The 27,789-nt window shown below is 42.8% G+C and overlaps 1 protein-coding gene and 1 pseudogene across 9 annotated transcripts in view; one reads left to right on the top strand and one right to left on the bottom strand.

The window, feature by feature from the left end:
* The window catches only part of PPP6R2 (protein phosphatase 6 regulatory subunit 2), an 87,178-nt gene that overhangs the window by 21,254 nt on the left and 38,135 nt on the right, over positions 1 to 27,789 (top strand). For 7 of the 9 annotated variants that reach the window (XM_088025443.1, XM_088025444.1, XM_088025442.1 and 4 more), the window contains 3 exons: positions 7,277 to 7,402; positions 14,151 to 14,293; positions 26,923 to 27,165. In XM_088025443.1, the coding sequence (XP_087881569.1) occupies positions 26,939 to 27,165 (227 nt within the window). In that variant the 5' untranslated portion in view covers positions 7,277 to 7,402; positions 14,151 to 14,293; positions 26,923 to 26,938. Of the gene's footprint in view, positions 1 to 7,276; positions 7,403 to 14,150; positions 14,294 to 26,922; positions 27,166 to 27,789 lie in introns of those variants that run through there. The other 2 variants (XM_028115496.2, XM_088025450.1) reach the window with 2 other exon arrangements.
* LOC114218569 (U2 spliceosomal RNA) lies at positions 6,558 to 6,730 on the bottom strand (annotated as a pseudogene).

Below are 27,789 nucleotides of genomic sequence, written 5' to 3' on the forward strand. Positions count from 1 at the left end.
CTGCATCGGGCTCCCTGCTCAGCGGGAAGCCTGCTTCTCCCTCTGCCTGCTGCTTCCCCTGCTTGTGCTCTCTCTCTCTGTCAAATAAATAAAATCTTAAAAAAAAAAAAAAAAAAGACGTGAAAAGAAACTTTGACCTTGGGAAGGGGAGTGACTATCCTTATTTCATTAAACCCTGGGGATGTCTGTCCAGATAGCAGTTTCTTCCTTCAGATTTTGGTTTAGTTCTCTGACGAGATAGATTGATTCTTAGTGTGTGATGTCTCCTTAGGTGTTAAAACATTTTTTTTTCATTTTACCTCCATTTCCATACAGGGCTTTCTCCAGTAGCTGTTGGAAAATGGGAGAATTGCTTCTCTTTGGCTTATTACCCTACAGACAAGTGTATTAAACTGAACAGAAAATGTTTAAAGAAAACAAAAACAAAATCTAGCAGTACAGAGTGGTAGCACATGGGACGCGTTTTGGGGTAAATGTGACATATGCCTTTCCTGGAGACAGGTTTCATACATTGATTATAGTCTTGTTTATCATAGACCTTAGGGTATTTTATCTTATTCTCTTTAACTCTTGTATAGTCAAAATAAATAATGAAATAATTACTTCCAAATAGATCAGAGATTATAGTGTAAAAAATTAAACTATATGAGTACTAAAAGAAAACAAAGGTGAGTTTCTTTATAACTTAGGACTGGGGAAAACTTTTTTAACTATGACTCAGAACCTAGAAACAGTAAAAGAAGACTGATAAAATTGATTATATTAACAACAGAAAACTGCATTGCAAAAATCACCATAAGCAAAGTCAAAAGACAAATGACAATAGAAAAATATGTTGAATTTTAGTCATAGCAAAGAGCTTTTATCTCTAATAGTTGAAAGAACTCTACACCTGAAACTATAACACATATGTTAACTAACTGGAATTTAAATAAAAACTTAAAAAAAAAATTCATAGAGGGGCGCCTGGCTGGTTCAGCCAGAGGAGTGTGCTACTCTTGATCTCAGGGTTGTGAGTTTGAGCCCCATGTTGGGTGTTAGCAATTACTACTGCTACTACTACTACTGCTGCTGCTGCTACTACTACTACTACTACTTACTACTACTACTACTTACTACTTACTACTACTGCTGCTGCTACTACTACTACTTACTATTTACTACTACTACTTACTACTACTACTTACTACTACTACTGCTGCTACTACTACTACTTACTACTACTACTGCTACTGCTACTAACTACTACTACTACTTACTACTACTTACTACTACTACTTACTACTACTGCTGCTGCTACTACTACTGCTACTACTACTTACTACTTACTACTACTAACTACTACTGCTACTACTACTGCTGCTGCTGCTACTACTACTACTACTGCTACTACTACTTACTACTACTACTACTTACTACTACTACTACTTACTACTTACTACTACTACTGCTGCTGCTACTACTACTACTTACTATTTACTACTACTACTTACTACTACTACTTACTACTACTACTGCTGCTGCTACTACTACTACTTACTATTTACTACTACTACTTACTACTACTACTGCTGCTACTACTACTGCTACTACTACTGCTGCTACTACTACTACTTACTACTGCTACTGCTACTAACTACTACTACTACTTACTACTACTACTTACTACTACTACTGCTGCTGCTACTACTACTACTTACTATTTACTACTACTACTTACTACTACTACTGCTGCTACTACTACTGCTACTACTACTGCTGCTACTACTACTACTTACTACTGCTACTGCTACTAACTACTACTACTACTTACTACTACTACTGCTACTACTACTTACTACTACTGCTACTTACTACTACTACTTACTACTACTGCTGCTGCTACTACTACTGCTACTACTACTTACTGCTACTGCTACTACTGCTACTACTACTTACTACTACTACTACTACTACTGCTACTACTACTACTACTACTAAAAGAACATAGAAATGGAGAAGAAAAAGAAAATAACCTGATAGAGAAAAATGGGGAAAAGATGGGAATAGATTATGGAAAATAAATAAAAATGGACCTTACGTAATTGAATAGGTGCTTACCGCTCTTTGTAATAAAAATACTAACCAAAGCTATATGGAGATACCACTTCTCACCATGTTGGTAGAGTAGCCAACAGTCTTGGTTTACCCAGGACTTTTCCTGGTTTTAGCGCTGAAAGTCCTCTGTTTTGGGAAATCTCTCAGTCCTTAGCAGACTGGGACAGTTGATCACCCTGCATATTGGCAGAAATCCAAAATTTTAACTATTTGTTCTTTTGACAAAGCTGTGTTGAAACTGTCTTCTTGCCAGTAAAAATGCAAAATGGTACCATGCCTCTGGAGGAGGATTTGTATCTTGGAGACTTATATGTGCATTTGTCCTTTGACCCAGCAATCCCACATCTAGGAATCTGTCTTAAAGCTATGTTGGCAAAAATATGAAATGACTTTGCAAAAGACTGTTCATTGCAGAATTATTTGTAATAGCAAAACACTGAAACAACATGTGTCCATCACTAGGGGTCAGTCAACCTAAAGGAGTGCTGTGTAGTTGCCACAGGAGTGTGAATCTTTGCTGATACAATTCAGATCAGGACTGTGGTTGGCAGCTTTGGGGACATGAGGGGTACTTCTGGGTACTGGTAATCCAGTTTCTTGAACTGGATGGTATGGCTGCATGGATGGTGGTTTTTTTTGTTTGTTTTTTTGAGATTTTATTTATTTGAGAGCGAGAGAGAGATCACAAGCAGGGGGAAGGGTAGAGGGAGAAGCAGACTCCCCGCGGAGCAGGGAGCCCAATGTGAGACTTGGTCCCAGGACCCTGGGATCATGACCTGAGCCGAAGGCAGACGCTTAACTGACTGAGCCACCCAGGCACCCGAATGGGTTTATTTTGTGAAGATTCAGTGCGCTGTTCACTTATGATTTGTGTGCTTTCCTTTATACTGTATTTAAAATCAGTAAAAATGTTCACTTAAGGAAGGAGTAAGGTGGGGCCCCTGGTTGGCTCAGTCAGTTGAGCAGCCAGCTCTTTTTTTTTTTTTTAAAGATTTTATTTATTCATTTGAGAGAGAGAGAGAATGAGAGATAGAGAGCACGAGAGGGAGGAGGGTCAGAGGGAGAAGCAGACCCCCGCTGAGCAGGGAGCCCGACCTGGGACTCAATCCCGGGACTCCAGGATCGTGACCTGAGCCGAAGGCAGTCGCTTAACCGACTGAGCCACCCAGGCGCCCGAGCAGCCAGCTCTTGATTACGGCTTTGGTCGTGATCTCAGGGTCGTGGGATTGAGCCCTGCTTCAGGCTCGGGGCTCAGCATGGAGTCCGCTTGAGATTCTCTCTCCCTCTGCCCCCCTGCCACTCTCTCTCAAATAAATAAATAAAATCTTAAAAAAAGAAAAAAAGAAAGGAGTAAGGAAGAGGCTTTTTTTTTTTTTTAAGATTTATTTATTTGGCAGGGACTTGTGAGCAAAGGGGCAAAGGGAGAGGGAGAGAGAGTCTCAAGCCAAGTCCCTCCTGAGGGCGGAGCCCAACATGGGGCTTGATCCCAGACCCCGAGGTCATGGCCTGAGCTGAGATCCAGAGTCTGTGAACCACCCAGGTGCCCCAGGAAGTATTCTGTGGAAAAAACCAAGATATAGAATGTAGTTTTGTACAAGAAGTGTTCGAAAGGATATGATAAAAGTATGTATTTGCAGCGAAGCAATAAATCAGAAAAATAATAAAAATAGGTACATTGAGAGGAGGGGAGCAGGATGAAGGAACAGGGTTGGGGTGAGACTTTTGTAAGGTATTTTCTTTTGGGATTCTTTTACAAAATTTGGAAAAATTTTGGCTGTAGTTTCTTCATGTATTTTTACGCTCTATTTGTCTCATATTCCTTTGGGGTTTCAGTTACAGGTATGGGAAACCACTTCCAGTTACAAGGGTAGTCCCACAGGTCACTGATGCTCTGTTCTTTTTCCTTCCTTCCTTCCTTTCTTTTTGCTGTTAATTTTTTTTTTAATGGGGAAGAGAACAGGCATGAGTGGGGGAGGGGCGGGGCAGAGAGAGAACCCCAGGCGGACTCCCCACTGAGTCTCACAACTTGAGATCATGACCTGAGTAGAATCAAGAGTCGAATGCTTAACCAACTGAGCCACCCAGGGGCCCCCCGGCTCTGTTCATTTTTAAAAAACCGTTTTTTGGGTGCAGAGCCTGCTTAAGATTCTCCTTTTCTCTGCCTGCCCATCTCTCTCTCTTTCCCTCTCTCCTCCCCCTTCTAAAAAAACAAAACAAACTTTTTTCTCCCTCTTCAGATTGGATAGTTTCTGTCTTAGGTTCAATGACACTTTCTTTAGTCTCCCAATTTTTTTTATTAAGTCTCTCCAGTGTATATTTTTATTTCAGATATTTCGCTCTCCGTTCTAGACTAGTCATTTGTTTTTCTGTGTAGTGTCCATTTCTTTCCATCTCTGAGATTCTGTTTTTTCATTCATTATCACTGTCTTTTTCTATAAGTCTTTGAACATATTTATTATAGCTGCTTAAGGTCTATTTCTGCTAATTCTACCATGTGAGACATCCTGTGGTCTGTTTCTAATAGCTGCTTTAAAAAAAATTTGTAAGGATTTTATTTTTTAAAGATTTTATTTACTTATTTGAGAGAGAGAGATTGAGAGGGAGGGAGAGAGAATCTGAAGCTGACCGTGTAGTGAGCACAGAGCCCGGCATAGGACTCCCATCTCACCACCGTGAGATCATGACCTTAGCCAAAACCATAAGTCAGCCGCTTAACTGACTGAGCCACCCAGGAGCCCCTAAGATTTTTTTTGTAAGTAATCTCTACACCCAACATGGGGCTCAAACTCACAACCCTGAGATCAAGAGTAGCACACTCCACCAACTGAGCCAGCCAGGCACCCCAGCTGCTTTTTTTTTTTTTTTTTTTAAGAGAGAGAGAGAGAGGGAGAGCCCGAGTGGGGGGTGGGGCAGAGAGAGAGAGGGACTCTGCTGAGCAAGCAGCCCAGTGCAGGGCTCAGTCCCTTGAAATGGAGATCACAACCTGAGCCAAGATCAAGAGTTAGATGCTCAGTCGACACAGGTTTCCCCTCCCCACCCAGCTGCCTTTTTTTTTTTTTTTAAGATTTTATTTATTTATTTGACAGAGAGAGTGAGCACGAGCAGGGGGAGCAGCAGGTGTAGAGAGAGAGGCAGAAGCAGGCTCCCCGCTGAGCAGGGAGCCCAACGCGGGGCTCCTGGGATCATGACCTGAGCCAAAGGCAGATGCTTAACGACTGAGCCACCCAGGCACCCCCCCCAGCTGCTTTTTAATTAAAAAAATTTATAGTTAACATTTTCTGCTGCTTTGTATGTATCGTAACTTTTTTTATATGTTGGTATCTGGCTTATATCTTGAGTTTTGTTCTGGCAGACAGTTAGATTTTTGGAAGATCATTATGGTCCTGTCAAGATTGGTTTTATTCTTTGAGTAGACCTGTTTTGGTTTTGCACTTAGTGTTGGGTGTGGCCTTTGCTCGGGTTGTAATTTTTACCCTGCAGGCAGGGCCTTAGTCGGGTCTTGGCTGTGTGCCTCGTGCTTGGGGAGGGTCTTCATTCCGCCTCGGCTGGAACCCCTAGCCCAGCCTGCAGGACCTCGTGCTTGGGGAGGGTCTTCGTTCCGCCTCGGCTGGAACCCCTAGCCCAGCCTGCAGGACCTGCAGTGTCTTTGTCCAGCTCTCAGCCCCACCACTCCATTGAGTGGGTCTGTTGGTCTGGGGCACCTCTTAAGTACTTTTGACTTTGGAGCCATGTGAGTATTTTACCTAAGTAAAAAAAAAAAATTAAATAAACAATAGTAGATTAGCAATCCCTTTTCCTCCAGTTGAACATAAATACAAACAAATGAACATTAGTTCAGAGTCAGAATAAACAGGCCTAAAGTCAATCTTACAGAAATACTTCATTTTTTTGAAAACTGCATATGAAGTGTTAAAAAGCCAGTGTTGAGTTATTCAACTTAATAATTTTAATTATGAAGTGTTAGATGTAAAAAGAATTATCTATTTCAAAAGGTGGTAACACTGACTTATTTCTGGCTTACTAGCATAACTTTGTCTTTTTTGGTTTGGTTTTTATATGAAATTTAAAAATATACAAAAAAATACACAGATATACAGAAAGCATTCCAGTGAGCACTCATACTCACCACCCGCTTCAACGGTGATCAGTACTTTGCCATTTCCCCCATCTGTCCCTTACCCTCTTACACTTTTAAAATTTGTTTGGTTCTTGTGTTCTGGTGGAGTATTTTAGAAGTGAATCCCAGAATAATGTTATTTTACCATGAATACTCACTTTTTCTCTCTAATAGATAAAAACGGTTTTTATTTTTTTAAAAACATAGCCATCATATCCCATTACAACTAAGAATTCGTAGTAATTCCTAATATCATCTAATAGCAGTCCCTATTCAGATTTCCCCAGCAGCTTCAAATGTAAGTTATATTTGATTTGTCCCTTTTTTTTTTAATTCCCCCAAGTGGGGGTGCACTGTTCTTGGTGGTACTGCAATTCCAGGTTTTGTTGCATAGGATGGATGGAGCAAGCTCATACTCCATCTTCTAGTTCCAAAAATCCATTTAACATGTTGTCCTCAGACAGAGGACTCATATCAGATATTTAAGAACAGAAAATACACTTGATGAGAAGTGATTACATTTGATTTGTTCTGATTGGACTCAAGATCTAAATGTTTCATTTAGTGATTATGTCTCCTAAGTCTCATATTCTAGAGCCGTCCCCTGTCTCTATTGCTAAAGTATAATTTTCAAAAGGTAAAATCATGGCTTTCATGCACATATAAAATGAAAAATCCCAGGTTCTATACTTTTCTAGAAGTTGCAATGGATTATCAGTGAGCTCTCCAGTCATCTTGTGCCTGGGGATGTGCATATCCTCGTGGTGATGGTGTATAGTTACAAAACTGGACAACTTCATGGAGACCCTTCTCATGTGAATTCTTTGGAGCGACATTCCAAACATTGAGCTAGTTACCCAGCTAGAGCATGGGTGTGTATCATCAATACTGTTGTCTGTAGCATGAGCAAAGACGGGAAAGTTTAGTTCCTTAATCATAAAATGTTCTGATAATTTGAATACTAAGTTAAGATACTGATTTTTGTTTTCCTTTTCTCTACTCTTTTGGCAAGTTAACTTTACAAAGGCAGAACTTAAAATAAATTTTTTTCTTCTTTTTCAGGTGAAGAGATTATAAATCTTCTACTGAATGAAAAAATCTTCCTTAAGGTTACATATAGTTCAAGAAAAAAACCCCAAATGTTTTTATATTTTGTTTGAATATAAAATTAAGAAGTTTCCATAAAAGGTAAGATAATTTTCCTTTTTAATTCTTCTTTATTGTAATTTATGCAAATATACTGTAGAAGTGGAAGTTCAGAGACGGATGACAGCAAAATGCTTCATTTCAAGGTGTACATATGATTTATTGTCTTTTGGTTGTTTTTTGATACTTCTGTATCTGGTTGTAAGATACTCTGTTGTGGAAAAGTTACTTGGTCTCCCTAATCCAGAAATACGGGGCGGGTCATGGGTATGTCTCACGTGTGGAGAGCACATGCAACAGACACTGTCATGGTCACCATCCAGAGCATACATTCCCCACACAAGATGAAAAGCCAGGGAAGGACTTGGCTTCCTCCAGTATTAGATGCTCTCAAAAGGCTCACCCGTTGCAGTCCAGCTATATGCTGCATAAATGACAATAAATGTAATTTCTCAGGGGCATTTCAGTGCATTAAAAACTAAGATAACTCGGGGCGCCTGGGTGGCTCAGTCGGACTCTTTTTTTTTTTTTTAAGATTTTATTTATTATTAGAGAGTGAGAGACAGAGCAGGAGGGGAGGGGGAGGGACAGAGGCAGAGGGAGAAGCAGATTCCCCGCTGAGCAGGGAGCCTGATGCGGGGCTCAATCCCAGGACCCTGAGATCATGACCTGAGCTGAAGGCAGACGCTTAATGACTGAGCCACCCAGGCGCCCTTTAGTCGGACTTTTGATCTCGGCTCGGGTCTTGATCGCATGGTTGTGGGTTTGAACCTCATATTGGGCTCCATGCTGGGCATGGAGCCTACTTAAAAAAACAAAAACAAAAACCTGGGGCACCTAGGTGGCTCAGTCAGTTAAGCCAGGTCAACTTTTGATTTCAGCTTAGGTCATGATCTCAGGGACCTGGGATTGAGCCCTGAGTCAGGGGTCTGTGCTCAGCAGGGAGTCTGCTTTGGGACTCTCTCTCTCTGCCCCCCCCCCCGCCCATGTGCACATGCGTGCACTCTCTCAAATAAGTAAATCTTTAAAAAATAAAACACCCCCCCAAAAAAACCAGCTAAGATAACTCTCTAAAGGCTAAAAAAGAAAAAAATTTTTTGAAAGGAACAGTGAGGAATTGTGATAGCACTCCTTTGTTCTTTACTAAAGAAAACAAATCATCTTCAGAGGAAAGCATGCTGAGCCTTGGCCCTTGGGATTTCTATAGAGTAAATTTAAGCAAACTTGAACTTATAGTCAGAGCATACACACCCCGGGGGGGGGAAGAGTTAGCATGATTAGATGCCCCAGGGCCTGCAGTTATTGAATAATTGGATGCAGTGTATATACTAATGTATGAAGTGTTTGAAGTAATACAGAACAGAATACGCATTAGTAATGAAAAGCAAAGTAGCAAAATGACCCAAATAGAACTTTCAGAAATGGAAATGATATTGAAATTAAAAACTCAGTATATGTAGATAAAACAGATTAAAATATGGCTGAAGACCGAATTTGTGAACTGAAGTATGTGTCTGAAGAAATTACCAGCCTGCAGCACTGAGAGATGGGGCTTGGAAAATGAGGGTAAGAGAATAAAATTGTGCCATAAATGTGTAGTTGGAATCCCAGAATGGAAAAATAGGGAAAATGGAGGAGAGGCATTGTTCAAAGTATTAATAGCTTTGGCTTTTCAGAAACTAGTAAGAGATATAAATCCACAGATTTAGGAAGCACACTATGTCCCAAGTGGTATAAATAAAAAGACCCCACATCCATACATTGCAATCGTGTAGCAACAGAGACAAGAACTCTTAAGCTACAGGTAACCTACAACAGATGTGACATTAGCATGAATAGAAGCCAACAGAGAGTGGGATCATTCCTCAGAGTGATGAAGAAAATACAAATTTCAGTACAGAATTGTGTATCAGGTTTATTTGGCAAAAACCCCTAGCAATGTTATTGGTAAATGTTTTCTTTTTCTTTTTTTTTTTTAAGATTTTATTTATTTATTAGAGAGAGACACAGCAAAAGAGGGAACACAAGCAGGGGGAGTGGGAGAGGGAGAAGCAGGCTTCCTGCGGAGCAGGGAGCCAGATGCGGGCTCGATCCCAGGACCCCCGGGATCATGACCTGAGCCGAAGGCAGACACTTAACGACTGAGCCGCCCAGGCGCCCCGCAAATGTTTTCGATAAACATTGAACTAGGTTATTTGGACTGTCTTCTAACCTCCCACCCCCTACCTTATGGAAAACAACTAAAAGTGTTAGATTTAAAAACAAAGAACTGACAATATAACAAGGAAGCTCTAGACTGAGACCAGGAAGGAAGAGCTCAGATGAGTAAGCACCAGAGGGACCTGCCTTTGCCCTGAGGGCATTTGCTGCTCGGGACAGTGGGACTTCGATTTTAGAGGTCTTGTAGGATCAGAAGAATAGTAGTTAAGTCCACAGTCCTCTGAAGGTGCAGAGGCCAAGGGAGACTCTCCCCGTGTGAAAGGGGGCTCTGAAGGGTAAGAGTGGAAGAGCAGCACGTCTGCCTCACTCTGCCCCTGCCCCCACCGGGTCGTCTTTTACTGTTAAATACTGCAGGAAAGAAGGTGCGGCAGCACCTGTGGCTATGGGTTGGCCTTCGCAAGGATTTCTTTCTTTCTTTCTTTCTTTTTTTTTTTTTTTAAGATTTTACTTATTTATTTGACAGAGAGAGAGAGGGAACACAAGCTGGGGAGCGGGAGAGGGAGAAGCAGGCTTCCTGTGGAGCAGGGAGCCCGACGTGGGGCTCGATCCCAGGACCCTGGAAGTATGACCTGAGCCAAAGGCAGACGCTTAACAGCTGAGCTGCCCAGGCGCCCCTTCACAAGGATTTCTAACCTTGATTCACATTGCCTGGTACTTCAGGGAAATCAAGCACAAATTTAGTTTAAGGTTTTCTGGTTCGGTGAATGCCGTCAGGCATCCTGCAGGGGCAAACTTAAAACCTCTCTGGAGGAAGTTACCTTTATCCTAAGATGCCAAAAAAAAAATCCCTGCAGATATTTTTATGAACATTGATTTGTACACAGACAAAACTGACCAAGCACACAAGGAAATAAGACGCCAGGAGTGAAAACCAGTAGAAACAGACCCTCCAAGGCTTCACATTTTGGAATTATCAGAAATAAATTATAACACAAGCATGCTGTTTATTTATTTTTAAAGATTATTTATTTATTTATTTGACAGAGAGAGAGAGAGCACAAGCAGGGGGAGCAGCAGAGGCAGAGGGAGAAGCAGGGTCCCTGCTGAGCAGGGAGCCTGATGCGGGGCTCGATCCCAGGACCCTGGGACCATGGCCTGAGCCGAAGGCAGACGCTCAAGCGACTGAGCCACCCAGGCGCCCCGTTTACATTTGTTTTAATTTACTTTGTGGTTATTTCTTCTCTTCTGATGTTCAGTTTTTATCTCTTCATCCCACCGCAGCCCTTTTTTACAGTTACGCCCCTCTTTTTTGGATCTTTCCTCCAGTGCTGTGTGCCCATTATGGACATGGTCTCAGTTGTTGATTGTGCACAAATTCATTGCCCTACGTGGACTCCCATTGCCATTTTTTCAGGTGATACATTGGTAAAGTTTTAATAACTGGCTCTCTGGAAGCATAAAAAACCTGGTGGTTTGAAGCCTTTGTTGATCTCCATAGTGCAGATACTGCCATCATGTCTGCTTGAAGTGGCCCGTGAGACACCACTGAAGGTGGGGTTGGGAGAGGTGTGCCATGCTAATAAGCCCATGCTCTTTGGCAAATGACCTCATCTGTTTCCTTCTCTTTGCAGTCAGGATCCATGAGGACAAAATGCGCCAGCTGTGGTTCTGGGGTTAACTGTCACAGCAGCTCTGTGGGATGCTCGCTGTCCTTGGTTTACAGGGGTGGAAACCAAGGCACAAAGGTCTTGTAACTGGCCCAGGTCACACAGCAAAGCCAGGGCTTTGATCACAAATTAAAACAACAACAAAACCCCAACCGATTTGTAGCCAGACAGGTACTAGGGTGCATTCCAGATTCTAGCTTTCTCTTAGCAACAGTCTCTACCACAGAATGTTCTTTTTTGAAGGGCTCCATTCATGGAACTACATGCTCTTATGGGCAACATTTCTCTTCAGAATCTACCTTCCGTGCGATAGTCATGCTAAGTAAAAGTAAATAAAGAAGAACTTCAGGTTCCTTTCATCTGACTGTTGGATAAACGTCTAGAAGATGTTGGTAATAGTTTGCTTGGTGTTGCAGATGGACTGTGTGGGGACGCCTTGTGCTGTGTTGATACTCTGGTATACAAGAGGCATCTCAAGCCAGTTCATGAGCCCCTTACTTGTCTAAGGGTGCTGTCAGTGGTGGGCCTTTGGGTCAAATTATAGCCTCCTCCGTAGGTAAGGGCCAACTGACAAGATACTAGCATCTCTGTGTGGGGTAGTGCGCAATTGCTGGGATACAAGAGACGTTTGGAAGCCAAATATGTACTGTTATCTGAATAAGAGTTTCAGAATCAATTTACACCAGGTCCTTCGATAGTGAAATTAGCTGCAGCAAACTCTTCAAAGGATGCCACTGATGCTATCATAAAATATTTCTTAAAAATGTGTGGATAGTGACAGAGGCATATAAATACTGTTGCAGAGATTTTTTTGTTCTTAAGGTCATAGCAGAATGTACTGATATGAGCTAATGAGGCATATAGTCTAAATTAATGGTCTTGTTTTTAGTGTTAGTGGTAATGTAAATAGATGTTCTCAAGCGCTGGTCTGTAATATTGGTGACATGAGCAAAGTAAGTGGTGAGGTGAGTTTTTCTTAAAACTATTATTTTTTCAAAGTGAAATGTTATCCTTAATCCAGAGATTATGAATTTCTTTCTTTGATATTTAAAAAGTCATTGTTCCCTGAAATTAAGGTAATTATGGATGATACAGTTCATCCTTTCCTCCTCTGTATCTTCTCTCTCTTCCCTCCCTCCTCCTTGTTTCACCAGGTTGAAAAGTTGGCAATCCTCTGTTGGTTTTCTATATTAAAAGAAAAAAATGTCCTGGTCTGAGAAATCCCAGTGTCTTGTAACTGTTGGACTGGGCCGGCTTTTACAGCCAGGTCCCTTGGACTTGTCCAGTGACTGGATGGTACCCTTGTAACTGTTGAACTGGGCCGGCTTTTACAGCCAGGTCCCTTGGACTTGTCCAGTGACTGGATGGTACCCTTGTAACTGTTGGACTGGGCCGGCTTTTACAGCCAGGTCCCTTGGACTTGTCCAGTGACTGGATGGTACCCTTGTAACTGTTGGACTGGGCCGGCTTTTACAGCCAGGTCCCTTGGACTTGTCCAGTGACTGGATGGTACCCTTGTAACTGTTGAACTGGGCCGGCTTTTACAGCCAGGTCCCTTGGACTTGTCCAGTGACTGGATGGTACCCTTGATTCTGTAAGCGGGGTGGGTTCTCAGAAGCCCTTGAATGTCTTACTCTTCTTGACAGGGTAGATATCCTTACTAAACTTTCTGTTTTATAATTTAGGGGTAGATAAGGGGGCATTAAATTAGTTTATTGTTTCAAATTATAAATTATGAGTAAGTGGGTAATATGATTTGGGTTTAGTTTTGGTTCTGTTTGTTGTCCAAGATTTGTTCTGTGTTTAGTCTGTGATGGAGTACCTGGAACGTGGGAGCTTCGTGGGCCGGCACATGCAGACCCAGGCCTGTGTTTACTGTGCTGGCATCACGCGGGGCAGCAACCCCACCTAAGATTTCTTTTAGTAACTTGATTGAGATAAAATTCACCCACTTAAAGTGTGCGACTAAATGGGTTCTAGTGTATAGTTGTGCAGCCATCACACACAATTTCAGAACATCTTCATCACTCTTTGTCCCTAACTTCCCTTCCCCCTGCCTTCCCAGGCCCCCTGCCTAGGCAACCACAGATCTGCGTTTTGTCTCTATAGATTTGCCTGTTCTTGACCTTTAATAGAAATGGCCTTATACACTCTGTGGTCTACTGTGACCGACTTCACCTAGCATATTTTCCAGATTCATCCATCTTTCAGTACTTAATTCGTTTTTGGTACTGAATAATATTCCATTACGTGGATATACCACATTTTTAAAAATCCATTCTTCCCTTGATTAGACATTTGGGTTGTTTCTACTTTTTGGTTGTTATGAATAATGCTATGGTGAACTTTGGTGTACAGGTTTCTGCGTGGATGCATGTTTTCATTTCTCTTGGGTAAATGCCTAGGAGTGGAATTGCTGAGCCATGTGGTAACTCTATGCTTAAGCATTTGAGGAATTACAAACTATTTTTCAAAGCAGCTGCACCATTTTGCATTCCCACCAGCAATGTGTGAGGGCTCCGATTTCTTCACACCCTCACCAACACTTGTTATAATCAGTCTTTTTGATTTTAGCCATCCTAATGGTGAGAAGTTGTATCTCATTGTAGTTTTGACTTGTGTTTCCCTGATGGTTAATGATGCTGTGCCTTTTCTTTTTTTTTTTTTTTAAGAGTTTATTTATTTGAGAGAGAGAGACAGAGAGAGAGCACAAGCAGGCTCCTGCTGAGCAGGGAACCCGAAGCGGGGCTCGATCCCAGGACCCTGGGATCGTGACCTGAGCTGAAGGCAGACGCTTAACAACTGAGCTACCCAGGCGCCCCTAATGCTGTGCCTTTTCATGTGCTGTTGGCCGTTTGGATGTTTTCTTTGGAGAAATGTCTCTTTCTTTGCTTATACGAGATCCTTTGCTCATTTTATTTATTTATTTATTTTAAAAAAGATTTTATTTATTTATTTGACAGAGAGAGCACAAGCAGGGGAAGCGGCAGGCAGAGAGAGAAGCAGGCTCCTGGCTGAGCAGGGAGCCCAGTGCGGGACTCAATCCCAGGACCCTGGGATCACAACCCGAGCCGAAGACAGATGCTTAATCGACTGAGCCACCCAGGTGTCCCTCCTTTGCTCATTTTTAAAATTTGTCTTTTATTACTGAGTTGTAAGAATTCTTTGTACATTCTAGATACAAGTCCTTTATCAGATGTATGATTTGCAAAAATGTTCTTTTGTAGAAGTTTTCTCCCCTTGGGTGAATTGTCTTTACACTTTCTTAATGGTGTCATTTGAAGCACAAAAGCTTTATTTTTGGTGGAGTTTAATTTATCTGTGGTTTTTGTTTTTAAGATTTTATTTGAGAGAGAGCCCGTGAGCGAGTACAAGCAAGGGGAGGGGCTGAGGGAGAGGGAGAAGCAGACTCCCTGCTGAGCGGGGAGACACGGGGCTCGATCCAGGACCCTGGGATCATGACCTGAATCAAAGGCAGATGCTTAACGACTGAGCCACCCAGGTGCTCCTGTTCTGTGTTGTCTTTTGTTACCTCTCATGTCCTATCTAAGAAACTCCTCACATCCAAGGTCGTGATTTGCCTCTGTTTTCTTCTAAGAGTTTTATTGTTTAAACTCTTAAATTTAGGGGCGCCTGGGTGACTGAGTCATTAAGCGTCTGCCTTCGGCTCAGGTCATGGTCCCAGGGTCCTGGGATCAAGCCCTGCGTCGGGCTCCCTGCTCTGCGGGAAGCCCCCTTCTCCCTCTCCCACTCCCCCTGCTTGTGTTCCCTCCTCGCTGTCTCTCTCTCTGTCAAATAAATAAATAAAATCTTTAAAAAAAAAAAAACTCTTAAATTTAGGTCTGTGATCCATTTTGAGTAAATCTTGGTATATCATGTATAGGTAAGGGTCCACATTTATTATTTTGCATGCAAATAATCTGGTTCGTGTATTGAAAAGACCACTCTTACCCCCATTGAATGGCTTTGGTGCTCTTGTCAAACATCAGTTGATTGGAAATGTGAGGGCTTATTTCTGGACTCTGTTCTGCTCCGTGGGTCTATGTGTCCTTGGGCCAGCGCCACACTGCTCTTGATTCCTGTAGATTTGTAGTAGGTTCGGAAATCGAGAGTGTGAGTCCTCCAACTTTGTTTCTTTTCAAGATCCTTTTGTCTATTCTGGGTCTCTTGCATTTCTTTTCTTTTCTTTTCTTTTCTTTTTTTTAAGATTTTATTTATTTATTTATTCATTTGAGAGAGAGAGAGAAACAGCATGAGAGGGGAGGGGGTGAGAGGGAGAAGCCGGCTCCCTGCTCAGCCAGGAGCCCGATGTGGGACTCAATCCCAGGACTCCGGGATCATGACCTGAGCCGAAGGCAGTCGCTTAACCAACTGAGCCACCCAGGCGCCCGACATACAGGGTTTTAAAGAAACTGTCTTTTAGATATTAATTTGTATACTTCATTGTGTTTGGAGAACACAGTCTGTGAGATGATAGTCTGGAGTATATTGAGCTTTCCTCTGTTGATCTAACATGTGGTTCATATTCGTAAGTGTCTCATTGTGTGCTTAAAAAGAATTTGTTCTTTGGGTGTGGAATTTTTATATCTGTTTAATAGCTTGGCCTTATTAATAGTACTCACATTTTTAGCATTTCAACTCTTAAGAAATAATACAGAGACATATTATACACTTCGTCTAGTTTTCCCCAGTGGTAACAATTTGCAAAATTATAGTAGAATATCACAACCAGGAGTTGACATTGAAATAGTCCACTGATCTTGTTCATACTTCCTCAGTTTTATTTGTGTGTGTGTTTAGTTCTGTGCAGTTTGTCATCTGTGTGAATTCTGTGTCTGCTTTCACAGTCAGAATGCTCAACGATTCCACAGCTGCAAGGATTCTTATGTTGCCCTTTTATAAAAACCACACTCACTTCCTTCTTGCCCACTTCCCCCCAGGCTGCACCCCCCCATCCCTAACCACTGGCAACCACTAATATGTTCTCCATTTCTAAAATTTTATGAGTTCAAAAAAGTTAGATATAAATGGAATCATACAGTAAGTAACCTTTTGGGATCAGCTTTTTTTTTTTTTTTGCTTAGCAGTAATTCCCTAGAGACTCATCCAAGTTGTTGCATGTGCCAATAGCTTATTTCTTTTCATTGCTGAATAGTAGTCCCTGATATGGATGGACCACAGTATGTTTAAGCATTCATGTGTCCATTTGTCCAGGGGCCTGTGGACTGTTTTGACTATTACAGATACAGCTGCTGTGAGCATTCATGTACAGGATTTTGTTTGAACTGAAGTTTTTATTTCTTTAGGATAACTGCCCAGCGCCAAACCATTTTTCATTTATGGACTTCTATCAGGGGCAGCAATAAAATTTATGGAGGTTGAAGAATAGCATAATGTGCATGTCTGTTTATGATGGTTATATATGTATAGTTCTATTGGCCCTTTTACCTGTTTATCCTTTTTTTAAATTTATTTTAATTTCTTTTTATTTTTTTATCTTTTTTTTTAAAGATATTTATTTGAGAGAGAGACACAGCAAGAGAGGGAACACAAGCAGGGGGAGTGGGAGAGGGAGAAGCAGGCTTCCTGCAGAGCAGGGAGCCCAATGCGGGGCTCGATCCCAGGACCCCGGGATCATGACCTGAGCCGAATGCAGACAACTAACGACTGAGCCACCTAGGCGCCCCCTGTTTATTCTTCTTTACGTCTCTTTTTGTCTTAAGGTTTAGTTTGTCAGATATAAAGATTGTAACTCAACCTTCTTTTGGTTAATGTTTGCCTTGTGCATGTTTTTTGGTCTTTTATTTCTACTTTTTTCAGATTTATTTATTTATCTTTTTAAGATTTATTTATTTGAGAGAGAGAGAGAGCAAGCGAACATGAGTGGAAGGGACGGGCAGAGGGAGAGGGAGAAGCAGACTCCCCACTGAGCAGGGAGCCTGATGTGTGGCTCAGTCCCAGGACCCAGAGTTCATGACTGAGCTGAAATCAAGAGTTGGAGGCTTAATCGACTGTGCCACCCAAGTTCCCCCAAAGGACACATTTTAAAAAACCAAGAAAGGTAGGCATGCCTGGGTGGCTCTGTCGGTTAAACCTCCGACTCTTGGTTTCGGCTCAGGTCATGATCTCAGGGTCGTGAGATTGAGCCCCATGTTGGGCTCCCCACTCAGTGTGGAGTCTGCTTAGAGTTTCTCTCTCCCTCTCCCTCTGCGCCGCCCCCTACCCCTGCATGCTCTCTCTCTGTCTCTCTCTCTAAAATAAATAAATAAAAAATAAAATGCTTATTTTTTTAAAATCCAATGTAAGAAACTCTTCATTGATTAGTTTATCTTATATACAGCTATTGAAATTAATATTATGTTCTAATTTCTACCATTTTATGACCTATTTTCCACTTACTAATGCTTTTCTTTGTTTTTGTCCATTTCTCCTTTCCTATTTTCCATTGGATAGTTGTTTTTGTTCTAGTTTTACTGCTGGTTAAAAGTTACATATTCCGGGGGCGCCTGGGTGGCTCAGTTGGTTGAGCAGCTGCCTTTCGCTCAGGTTATGATCCTGGGGTCCTGGGATCGAACCCCGCGTCAGGCTCCCTGCCTGCTTCTCCCTCTGCCTGCCGCTCTGCCTACTGGTGCTCTCTTTCTATCTCTCTGTCAAATAAATAAAATCTTAAAAAAAAAAAAAGTTACATATTCTGCCTATGTTTTTATGGTGACGTCCCCAAACTTAAGACTCTTTGTCATGGGTATTTCTCCTTTTGACTTTTTAAGCTTAATGATATCTCTGTTTTCCTTCAAATAAGAGAACTATGTTAGCATGCCCTTCTCCTGTTTATCATATCAACAGGCAAAGAGGTCTCTACTGGGTATAATCCTAGAAAGTTGAATAGCTATGCCCAAAGGATAGCCATTCATGTATTTGGTTGATAGTGAAAGAGGGATAAAATGCCTGATGATACTTTATGGAATTCTGAGCTTGGCTCTGTTTTATTAAAAATGCTGAGGGCTACCTGGGCGGCTCAGTTGGTTAAGCATCCAACTCTTAATCTCAGCTCAGGTCTTGATCTCAGGGTTATGAGATCAAGCCCTGTGTTGGGCTGCAGGCTGGGTATGGAGCCCACTTAAAAATTTTTTTTTTGATTAGTGATTTAAAGATATATTAGAGAGCCTTATCACGTGAATAGATAACTTAAAGCTTCTTAATAGCAATAATGTTGAAGGCAGAATAGGGATTCCGAACCGGAGTGGTGAGGTGGGGGTGTGGTGCTGTCTAGGAGGTTAGTAAGGTGTGTGTGAAGACCGCAAATGGCGGCTGAAGGGAGAATACAGGGCCAGGCTGTTTCTTGTTTTGTTGTGGTTATTGAAATCATACAGATTTAAAGTTACAGATTATTTTACGGTAGACCTCTCCAATTTATGAATCTTTCTGAATCTTGCACTTAACTTTGGAGCTATTTTATCAGCAACTTTTTAGCCTTAATTATTTGTTTTACTGATTTCTTTACCTCTCTCTGTTGTTTATCATATGCTTTTTAAAAATGTTCGGGGGCAACTGGGTGGCTCAGTCCATTAAGTGCCCAACTCTTGGTTTTGGCTCAGGCCATGATCTCAGGGTCCTGGGATTGAGCCCCGCATTGGGCTCTGTGCTTAGTGTGGAGCCTGCTTTGGATTCTCCCTCTCCCTCTCCCTCTCCTGCTCACACCCTCTCTCTCTTAAATAAATAAATCTTTAAAAAAGACGTTATTGAGGTATAAGTAGATCCATTTTATGTCTGTGATTGTGAATTTTGGCAAATCTATCACCACAGACGTTTGTGTTGCGCCAGAACTTCCTCATGTCACTTGCCATTACTCCCTCCTGCAGCCTTGGCTCTGGCAACCCCTGGTCTCTTTGTCACCATAGGTTCGTTTGCCTTGTGTAAACGTTCATATACATGAATCATTTAGCTTTGCACTTTTGTGTCCAGCTTCTTTATTTACCATGCTTATGAGATTCATCGGTATTGTTGTGCTTGCTCCTCTTTGTGGAGTAGTATTCCATTTTATGGGTACACCATAATTTGTGTTTTCGTTATTTATTCACTGAGAGGTTGCATGGGGGCGGGGCAGAGGCAGAGGGAAACAGGAGGATCCCAGCCAGGCTCCACACCCAGCACGGAGCCCAGCATGGGGCTCAGCTTCATGACCCCGAGATCATGATTTGAGCTGATCAAGAGTTGGATGCCTAGTTGACTGAGCCACCCAGGTGCCCTTGTCTGTTTCATTCTTTAAGTGGTCTCTACACCCAACATGGGCTCAGACTCACGACGCCAAGATCAAGACTCGCATGCTCTACTGACTGAGCCAGCCAGGCATCCCTATGATTTGTTTATCTGTTCACCTTTTGATAGACATTTGAGCCCATTCCAGCATTAGCTGTTATGAATAAGGTGGCTGCGAACATTAATTTATAAGAAGTCTTTGGACATAGGATTTCATTTCTCCTGGGGCACGCCTGGGATTGGGCCTAATGGATCACATGGCAGGTGTGAGCTTAACTTCTTAAGATGGTGGCAAACTGTTTTTCCAAAGTAGTTGTGCTGTTCTATGGTCCTCTTGGCAGTTGGTGGGAGTTTTAGTTCAGTATCCTCATTAATGCACAGTATGGATAGCTTTTTAATTTTAGCCATTCTAGCGGTGTGTAGTGGTACCTCATTGTGGTTCTGATTTGCATTTCCTTGGTAACAGTGTTTATCATCTTTTCATGTGCTTATTGGCTATTCATGTATCTTTGATGAATTCTCTGCCTAAGTCTTTTGCCCCTGGTACCCCCCCCTTTTTTTTTGGCCATTTTTTAAACTGGATACTTTTTCTTATTATATTGTAAAAGTTCTTTTTTTTTTTTAAGATTTATTTATTTATTCATCAGAGAGAGAGAGAGCATGCGTGGGTACAAGCAGGGGGAGTGGCAGGCAGAGGGAGAAGCAGGCTTCCCGCTGAGCAGAGAGCCTGCTGCAGGACTCAATCCCAGGACCCTGGGATCATGACCTGAGCCGAAGGCAGACCCTTAACCCACTATGCCATGGAAGCGTCCCTAAAAGTTTTTTGTATGTTTTGGATATGAATGTTCTGTCAGATATAGATAGCAAATATTTTCTCCCACTCTGACTTACCAGTTTATTTTCTTAATGGTATCATTCAAAGAGCAGAAATTTTTAATTTTGATGAAGTCTTGCTTATCAGGGTTTTTTTTCTTTTAATAATTTTTTTTTTTAAGTAGGCTCCACACCCAGTGAGGAGCCCAGTGCAGGGCTTGAACTCACGACTCTGAGATCAAGACCTGAGCTGAGATCAAGAGTCAAATGCTTAACTGACTGAGCCACCCAGGCGTCCCCAATTTTTGTTTTCTCATGTCTTCTCTGTCCCAAGTCTACAGAGATCTTTTTCCCCTCAGGTTTTCATCCAGAAATTTTAGTTTTAGCATTTATGGCTAAGCCTGTGATCTGTATATGGTGTGAGGTAAGGTTTGAGTTTCATTTTATTTATAGATGTGCAGTTTCTAGTACCATTTGTTGAAAAGGATTATACTTTCCCCATTGAATTGCTTTGGCACCTTTATTGAAAGTCAGTTGACCATACATATGTTGGTCTATTTCTGGACTTTCTATTTTGTTCTGTTGAGACACTGGAGCCATGCTATCTTCATTAATGTCAGTTTATAGTAAGTCTTGACATCAGATGGTATTAGTACTCCAACTTTGTTCTTCCTTTTTAAAATTGCTTTGGTTAGGGGCGCCTGGGTGGCTCAGTCGTTAAGCGTCTGCCTTTGGGCTCAGGTCATGATCCCAGAGTCCTGGGATTGAGCCCCACATTGGGCTCCCTGCTCCGCGGGAAGCCTGCTTCTCCCTCTCCCACTCCCCCTGCTTGTGTTTCCTCTCTTGCTGTGTCTCTCTCTGTTAAATAAATAAGTAAAATCTTAAAAAAAATTTAAAAAAATTGCTTTGGTTATTCTTTATTTTTTATTATTTTTTTAAATTTCCATATACATTTTAGTATTAACATGTCAATTTCTATTTTTAAAAATCTGCTAGGATTTGGAGCACCTGGGTGGCTCAGTTGGTTGGGCTCCATGCTGGTTGTGGAGCCTGTTTAAGATTCTTTCTCTCCCTCACCTCTGCCCTTCCCCTTGGTCACACGTGCACACATGCACTCTCTCTCTCAAATAAATAAAATCTTTTTAAAAAGTGTGTTGTATTTTTAAAAAATTACTCAAACCCAACCATATTAATAATTACATTACATGTAAATGGTCTTAAAAACTTCAGTTAAAAGAGAATAACAGGGACCTGGCTTGAGGAGTCTCTCTTTCTCTCTCCGTCTGCCCATCCTCTCCCCTCGCACTCTCTCTCTCTCTCTTTCTCCAGAATAAATAAATAAATCTTAAAAAAAGAGCAGAGAATAATAGACTTAATAACAAAGCAAGACCAAATCAGTCATACGCTGTTTACATGTTTATATTAAGGAAACAGTTTAAAGATACATATAGGGGATGCCTGGGTGGCTCAGTTGGTTAAGTGTCTGCCCTTGGCTTGGGTCATGATCCTGTGGTCCTGGGATCGAGTCCTGCATTGGGCTCCTCGCTCAGCAGGGAGCCTGCTTCTCCCTCTCCCTGCTCTGCCTGCAGCTCCCCCTGCTTGTGCTCACTCTCTCTCTGACAAATAAAATCTTCAAAAGAAAAAAAAAAGACACAAATAGGTTGATAGTAAAAGGATGTTAAGGGATGTACCAAACATGAACCACAAGAAGAGTGTGCTGTATTAATGTCAAAGTAGACTTGAGACATGGTATATTGCCAGAAATAATGAGGGACATTTCAAAAAGTTCATCAAGAAGGCATAACAATCCTAAATATACATCCACATAATAAGGGAAATTCAAAATACATGAAGCAAAAACTTAGAGAATCAAAAGGAGAAAAAAATAAATCAGTTAGAGTTGAAGATTACAACCCTCCTCTCATGTTGTCAAAACAAGTAGACACAAAATCGGGGAGGCTGTAGGAGACTTGAATCACATTGTCAGTCAACTTGACCTACTGACCCACCCGACAGCAAGAGAAGAACAGTTTGTCTGGTGCACATGCCACATTCACCAAGATGTACCTTGTCATACACAAGGTCATCGGTCAGCAGACTTCAGCCTGTGGGGAAACCTAGCTCACTACTTACTGCCATACAGCTTGCAGAAGAAGTGTTTTTATGTTTTTAAAGGGTTGTTAAGAAAAAGAAAAAGAACGTGCAACAGAGACCCTGTGTGGCCTACAAAGCTGAAAATAATTAGGATCCTGCTAAAAAATCTGGTCTATTTCTGTCTTTGTAGTTTTTTACAGAAAAAGTTTGTTGACCCCTATGCTAGGCCATAAAACAAATATCAGTAAATTTAAAAGGAATGAAATCATACAAGCCTGCTCTCTGACCACAACAGAAATTACATATAAATAACAAAGAGATGGGAGTGTACCTCTATCTGATAGATGGGATGTTGCCTGATTCATGAATCATTTAATAAAACCAATTGGATCTTTAAAAAAAAAAAAGATATTTAGAAAATCCCAAAATAGGGGCGCCTGGCTGGCTTAGTCAGTTAAGTGTCTGCCTTCGGCTCAGGTCGTGGTCTCCGGGTCCTGAGTTTGAGCCCTGCGTCGGGCTTCCCGTTTACTGGGGAGTCTGCTTCTCTCCCTCTCTCTGCCCCTCCCCACCGCTTGTTCTCTCCCCCCAATAAATAAAATCTTTTTTAAAAAAATCTCAAAATAATTAGAAAATTAAGCATTATACTTGAATTCAGTGAAAATGGAAACATGAGAAGCTGTGGGGTGCAGCTAGAGCAGTGCTTGATGGCAAATTCGTAGCTTTGATGCTCATACTAGAAAAGGGGAATGGTATAAAAACCAATGATCTAATAACTTAAGCTAGAAAAAGAAGAGCAAATTAAACCCAAAGTGTGCAGTAGGAAGGAAATTACAAGGCAAAAGAGGAAATCAGTGAAATAGAATATGCACAAATAATAGAGAAAAAAATAAAGCCAAAATTTGGCTCCTCAAAAACATCAGTAAAATTGATAAACCTTTAGTTGCACTGATGAAGAAAAAAGATAGGACAAGCATTACTAATATCTAAGAATGAAAGAGTGGTGTTACTACAGGTCCTACTTGACATTAAAAGAATAACATGATGTTATGAATAACTTTATGCCAATAATTTAGTCAGTTTTGGTAAAGTGGTCAGATTGCTTCAGCAATGCAAATTGTATGTATGAAAACAAGTAGAAATAGAAAATACCTATTAAGAAAATGGAATTCATAATTTGAAATGTCACCAAAGAAAATTTTAGACCCTTGGCTTCACTGGTGAACTCTGTTGAATGTTTTAGGAAGAAGTAATACCGGTTTTGTTTTTGTTTTTAAAGATTTTATTTATTTATTTATTTGACAAAGAGACAGCCAGAGAGGGAACACAAGCAGGGGGAGTGGGAGAGGGAGAAGATGCGGGGCTCGATCCCAGGACCCTGGGATCATGACGTGAGCTGAAGGCAGACACTTAACGACTGAGCCACCCAGGCTCCCCAAGATTTTACTTATTTTATTTGAGAGAACAGAGCAAGAGAGAGAGCACACGAGCAGGGGGAGGGGCAGAGGGAGAGAGAGAAGCCGACTCCTTACTGAACAAGGAGACTGACTCAATCCCAGGACCCTGGGATCATGACCTGAGCCGAAGGCAGACGCTTAACGACTGAGCCACCCAGGCGCCCCGAAGTAATACCAGTTTTATGTGAACTCTGTAGATGGAGGAAAAGAGAGTATTCTCTAGCATATTTCATGAATGCAGAATTAAACCTGATACCCAAAGCAGACAAAAGGCATTGCAGAACCGTAGGCCGGTATTACTGCAGCCACTCCGACTGTCTAATGATTGGTGTTTGGATGGTCATGCTGTTCCACTTGTGTAACCTTTTTTTAAACATTTTTAACCTGTATCTTTATATTTATTTATTTATTATTTTTTTAAACAACAGTTATTTATTTGAGAGGGAGAGAAAGGGAGGAGGGGAGGGGCAGAGGGAGAGAGAGAATTTTTTTTTTTTTTAAGTTTTTATTGGCGGGGGAGCACACAACAGCGGGGGTAGGGGCAAAGGGAAAGAGAGAAGCAGGCTTCCCGTGGAGCAGAGAGCCCGACGCGGGACTCAATCCCTGCACCCTGGGACCATGACGTGAGCCGAAGGCAGATGTTTAACAACTGAGCCACCCATGCGCCCCTAGTTCTTGCTTTTTAAAATCTGGGCCTTTTCTGTCTTTAATTGAAATTATTCATTTGCATTTAATAAGCACTTATTGACATGGTTGAGGTTGTCTGCTATCTTGGACATTTTTTCCATTTGTTGCTTATTTCTCCTCCTCCTCCCTCTTTTTCTTCTTCTTTTTGGTCTTTGTTTGGATTAATCCAGTCCTTTTTTAGGATCCTGCTAGAAAAACTTGTCCCATTTGGTTGATGGGCTCTTGTGGTCCACCCAGCCACTCACCCACTCTATGGCTGAGAGCAGGACACACAGAAGCTACCTCTAGTTGCCCTTGTCTTGCAAGTTCTTGTTTGGAAGAAAGCTTTGGCAAGGTGGGAGTCTCCCTCTAGTTCTTGTTTGCCTGGATTGTATGAGTTGTTCTGCAGGGCACTTAGGAGAGACAGCCATCTTACCCTGAAATTACTTCTGGTAATTATTTCTGCTGTCCCAAAGTATGTTGCTACAACCCACAGATATCCATCCACCCTCCTCACAAGAGAAATAGGAAGATCTTAGGACCCAGAAGAAAACTGAGTATAGGGTCCGGCTGGGGGGTCCCTCGCACTGCCCGTCAAAGGCCCCTCTGACAGTGTGTGCAGGTACATGCTCTAGGGAAGCCCCCCGCAGTGCTGTTGGTTAGCTCGGTTTGACAAGGTGAGTGGGGTTTCATAATAGGCGGGACTGTCTGAGCATAAGACCTATGCAGAGGGATAAAGGTAGGAAAGTGCACTTTGTGTTGGAAGCAAGTGTCCTTGTGGCAAGGGTAGGGTTGGGGAGACAGCAGCAAGTGCCAGATGGCCTGGAGGAATGTTGAGCAAAGCAGCCTGGTGGGTGCCAGGAGAGCACTCACCGGCAGAGGTTTTGGAGCTGGGATGGGAGGAACTTGAAGATGTCTGTGTTTTGAAAAAATGAGTTTAATGCAGCAAAGGCAAGAGGCTGTGAAGGGGGCGGGGGCAGGGCTGGATAGCCAGGAGTCTGTGTCAGGGGCTCCCTGGCAGCCGGGCTTCACACACAGACAGATCGGGGCTTCTGCATTGTGTGCAGTCTTTTACTTTTCTAAATAAAAACACTAGAGAAGATAAATCCCATCTCCCATTCATAATCTCAAAGTACAGGTTTCACTTTGCTAAGGATACAGGCTTTATATTCTTCATTTTGTATCAAACAGTGAAAACTTTGTTGCAAACAGCCGAGGCCCTGGGAGCCTGCCCTGGGAGACTCTCTGAGCAGGACAAACTGTGTAGTCCAGGCAAAGACCGCAAGAGCCTGGAGCTGGGGTGTGTGAGACGCAGAGGGAGGGCTGGGTCAATAGCAGTTTGCAGGGGTGTGCATGTGAGGGAGGTCGTGGCTTCAAGGATAAGCCTGGGTTGTTTGGCAAGGTGGGGATGGTGAAAGGGGGGCCAGGCTGGGGGGTGGCAGAGTTGCTGAGGGCCAAGCAAAGTGAGCCATCAGGAGTTTGACTTGCTAAGGTTGTAGTCTCTGAGAGGTCTTGTGTTCTTTTATGAGATGGTCAGTCAGGTGTGGGCAGGAGAGTAGACACGGGAGGCTCAAGAAAACAAAGTTTGTTATACATATGGTTCTAGAGACAGGAGGTGTGGACCTCAGGCAGGGCCACATGGGGAAGTCCCAGGGGTGTCATGAGGCAGAAGACGGGTGGGGAAGCACTTGAGCCATGACCTTTATTGGCGTTTCCATGGGAAAGACAAGGCAGGGCGGGATGGACAGCTTAGGGCCACCTAGTTTGAATAATTTTAGTGGACTCTAGGCTACATGGGTGGTCCCTAGTTGCCTGGCCCCTGGCCCTGGGATGATGAAGGCAGAGGAGGATGTTTCCTGGGATATGTGGGCCCAGAGGGGAGTGGTTGCTCTGGAGAGATTAGTTTGCAGATCACAGTAATGCTCTGGCTCAGCCCTTGGCTATCTTTAAGGATTGGCTAGTTCTGGGAGGGACAGTCTTTCCCTAGCCAGAGGGGTTTCTTAAGATGTCAGAGATCTACAGGAAATGTAAGCAATACAGAGACACCTGGGGAGAGATGCCTAGTGTTCAGTCAGGTGGGGGTTGGACCCTGAGAGGGAGGGTGGGTTGTAGAGCTGTTAAATTTCTTGGGGTGGAGATGCATCCCCAGTGCTAACAACATGGGAGACTTGGGATGTGTTGCCTCAGGGAGCCAAGGAGCAAGTGAGAGCATTGAAGGTGGGTCAGCCAGAGGGAACCAAGAGAAGGCACAGGTCCTGCGCTGTGGTGGATCTGGGAAGTCCCTGCGAGCTTTGGAGCCAGACCCGGAGAGATCTGTTGAGGCAGTTCCTGGGGAGAACACCCTCCAGTGCAGGCTCATGTCGGGGATGGACTTCTTGGACTTTGGTGTAGACTTGCTGAAGGTGAACTCACACCACGTGGGAAAAGTGACCCCTTATATCTTTGCTTGCAGCTTCGTGGCCGTCACCATGTTCTGGAAGTTTGACTTGAACACCACGTCCCACGTCGACAAACTGTTGGATAGGGAGGATGTGACGCTGCGAGAGTTAATGGATGAAGATGATATCCTGCAGGAGTGCAAGGCTCAGAACCAGAAGCTGCTGGGCTTCCTCTGCAGGCAGCGGTGTATGGAGGAGCTAGTGAGCCTCATTACACAGGACCCGCCCCTGGACATGGAGGAGAAGGTCCGCTTCAAGTATGTACTTAGGCTGTGACAGGGCCCGGAGCCGGGCAGGGCTGCGGGGAGGTGGTGGGTGGCATTGGAGGGTGTCCAGAGCCAGGACTTTGGACAGAAAAGCCCACTTTAAACATTCGCTCCATCTGAGAAGTAAGGAGGCCACTCCCTGTGGGGTTGGTTTTTGTGAGGGTTAAGATTTTAGAATCTCTGTGTATGTGATTTCTCATTCCAAGTTGTAATGAGTTACTCTGTGTGTCGGAGTGTTTTGAGTGAAAATGTGCTGAGAGAAGACTGACCCCATGACTGAGGTGGATAGACTGCAGCAAATGGGCTGCACCCCAGCGGGAAGCAGGTCCCCGCCTGCTGAAATGGCCTATCAGGAGGGATGGGCAGCATCTGACCTCTTGACCATGGAACTGCCCCGCTGTGGGGTCTTGGGGTCAGAGGAAAGAGGCCATGTCATTAGTGGTACTGACCATTCTCAAAGTTTTTCCTGAAACGTTCCATTCAGCAATTGGCTAAGATGTTAGGACATGACAGAAGGGAAGTGGTGGTGTGGTTAGGACTTGGGATGAGGGCAGAGGAGTGTGAATGAGGGGGACAGGGCAGAGTGGCAGTGGCTGGGCTAGTGACGCAGGAGTG

Source organism: Eumetopias jubatus, unplaced genomic scaffold (assembly GCF_037043125.1).
Source record: "Eumetopias jubatus isolate StellerSeaLion01/CBP00866 unplaced genomic scaffold, mEumJub1_p1.0 scaffold_8, whole genome shotgun sequence".
Classification (NCBI taxonomy): domain Eukaryota; kingdom Metazoa; phylum Chordata; class Mammalia; order Carnivora; family Otariidae; genus Eumetopias; species Eumetopias jubatus.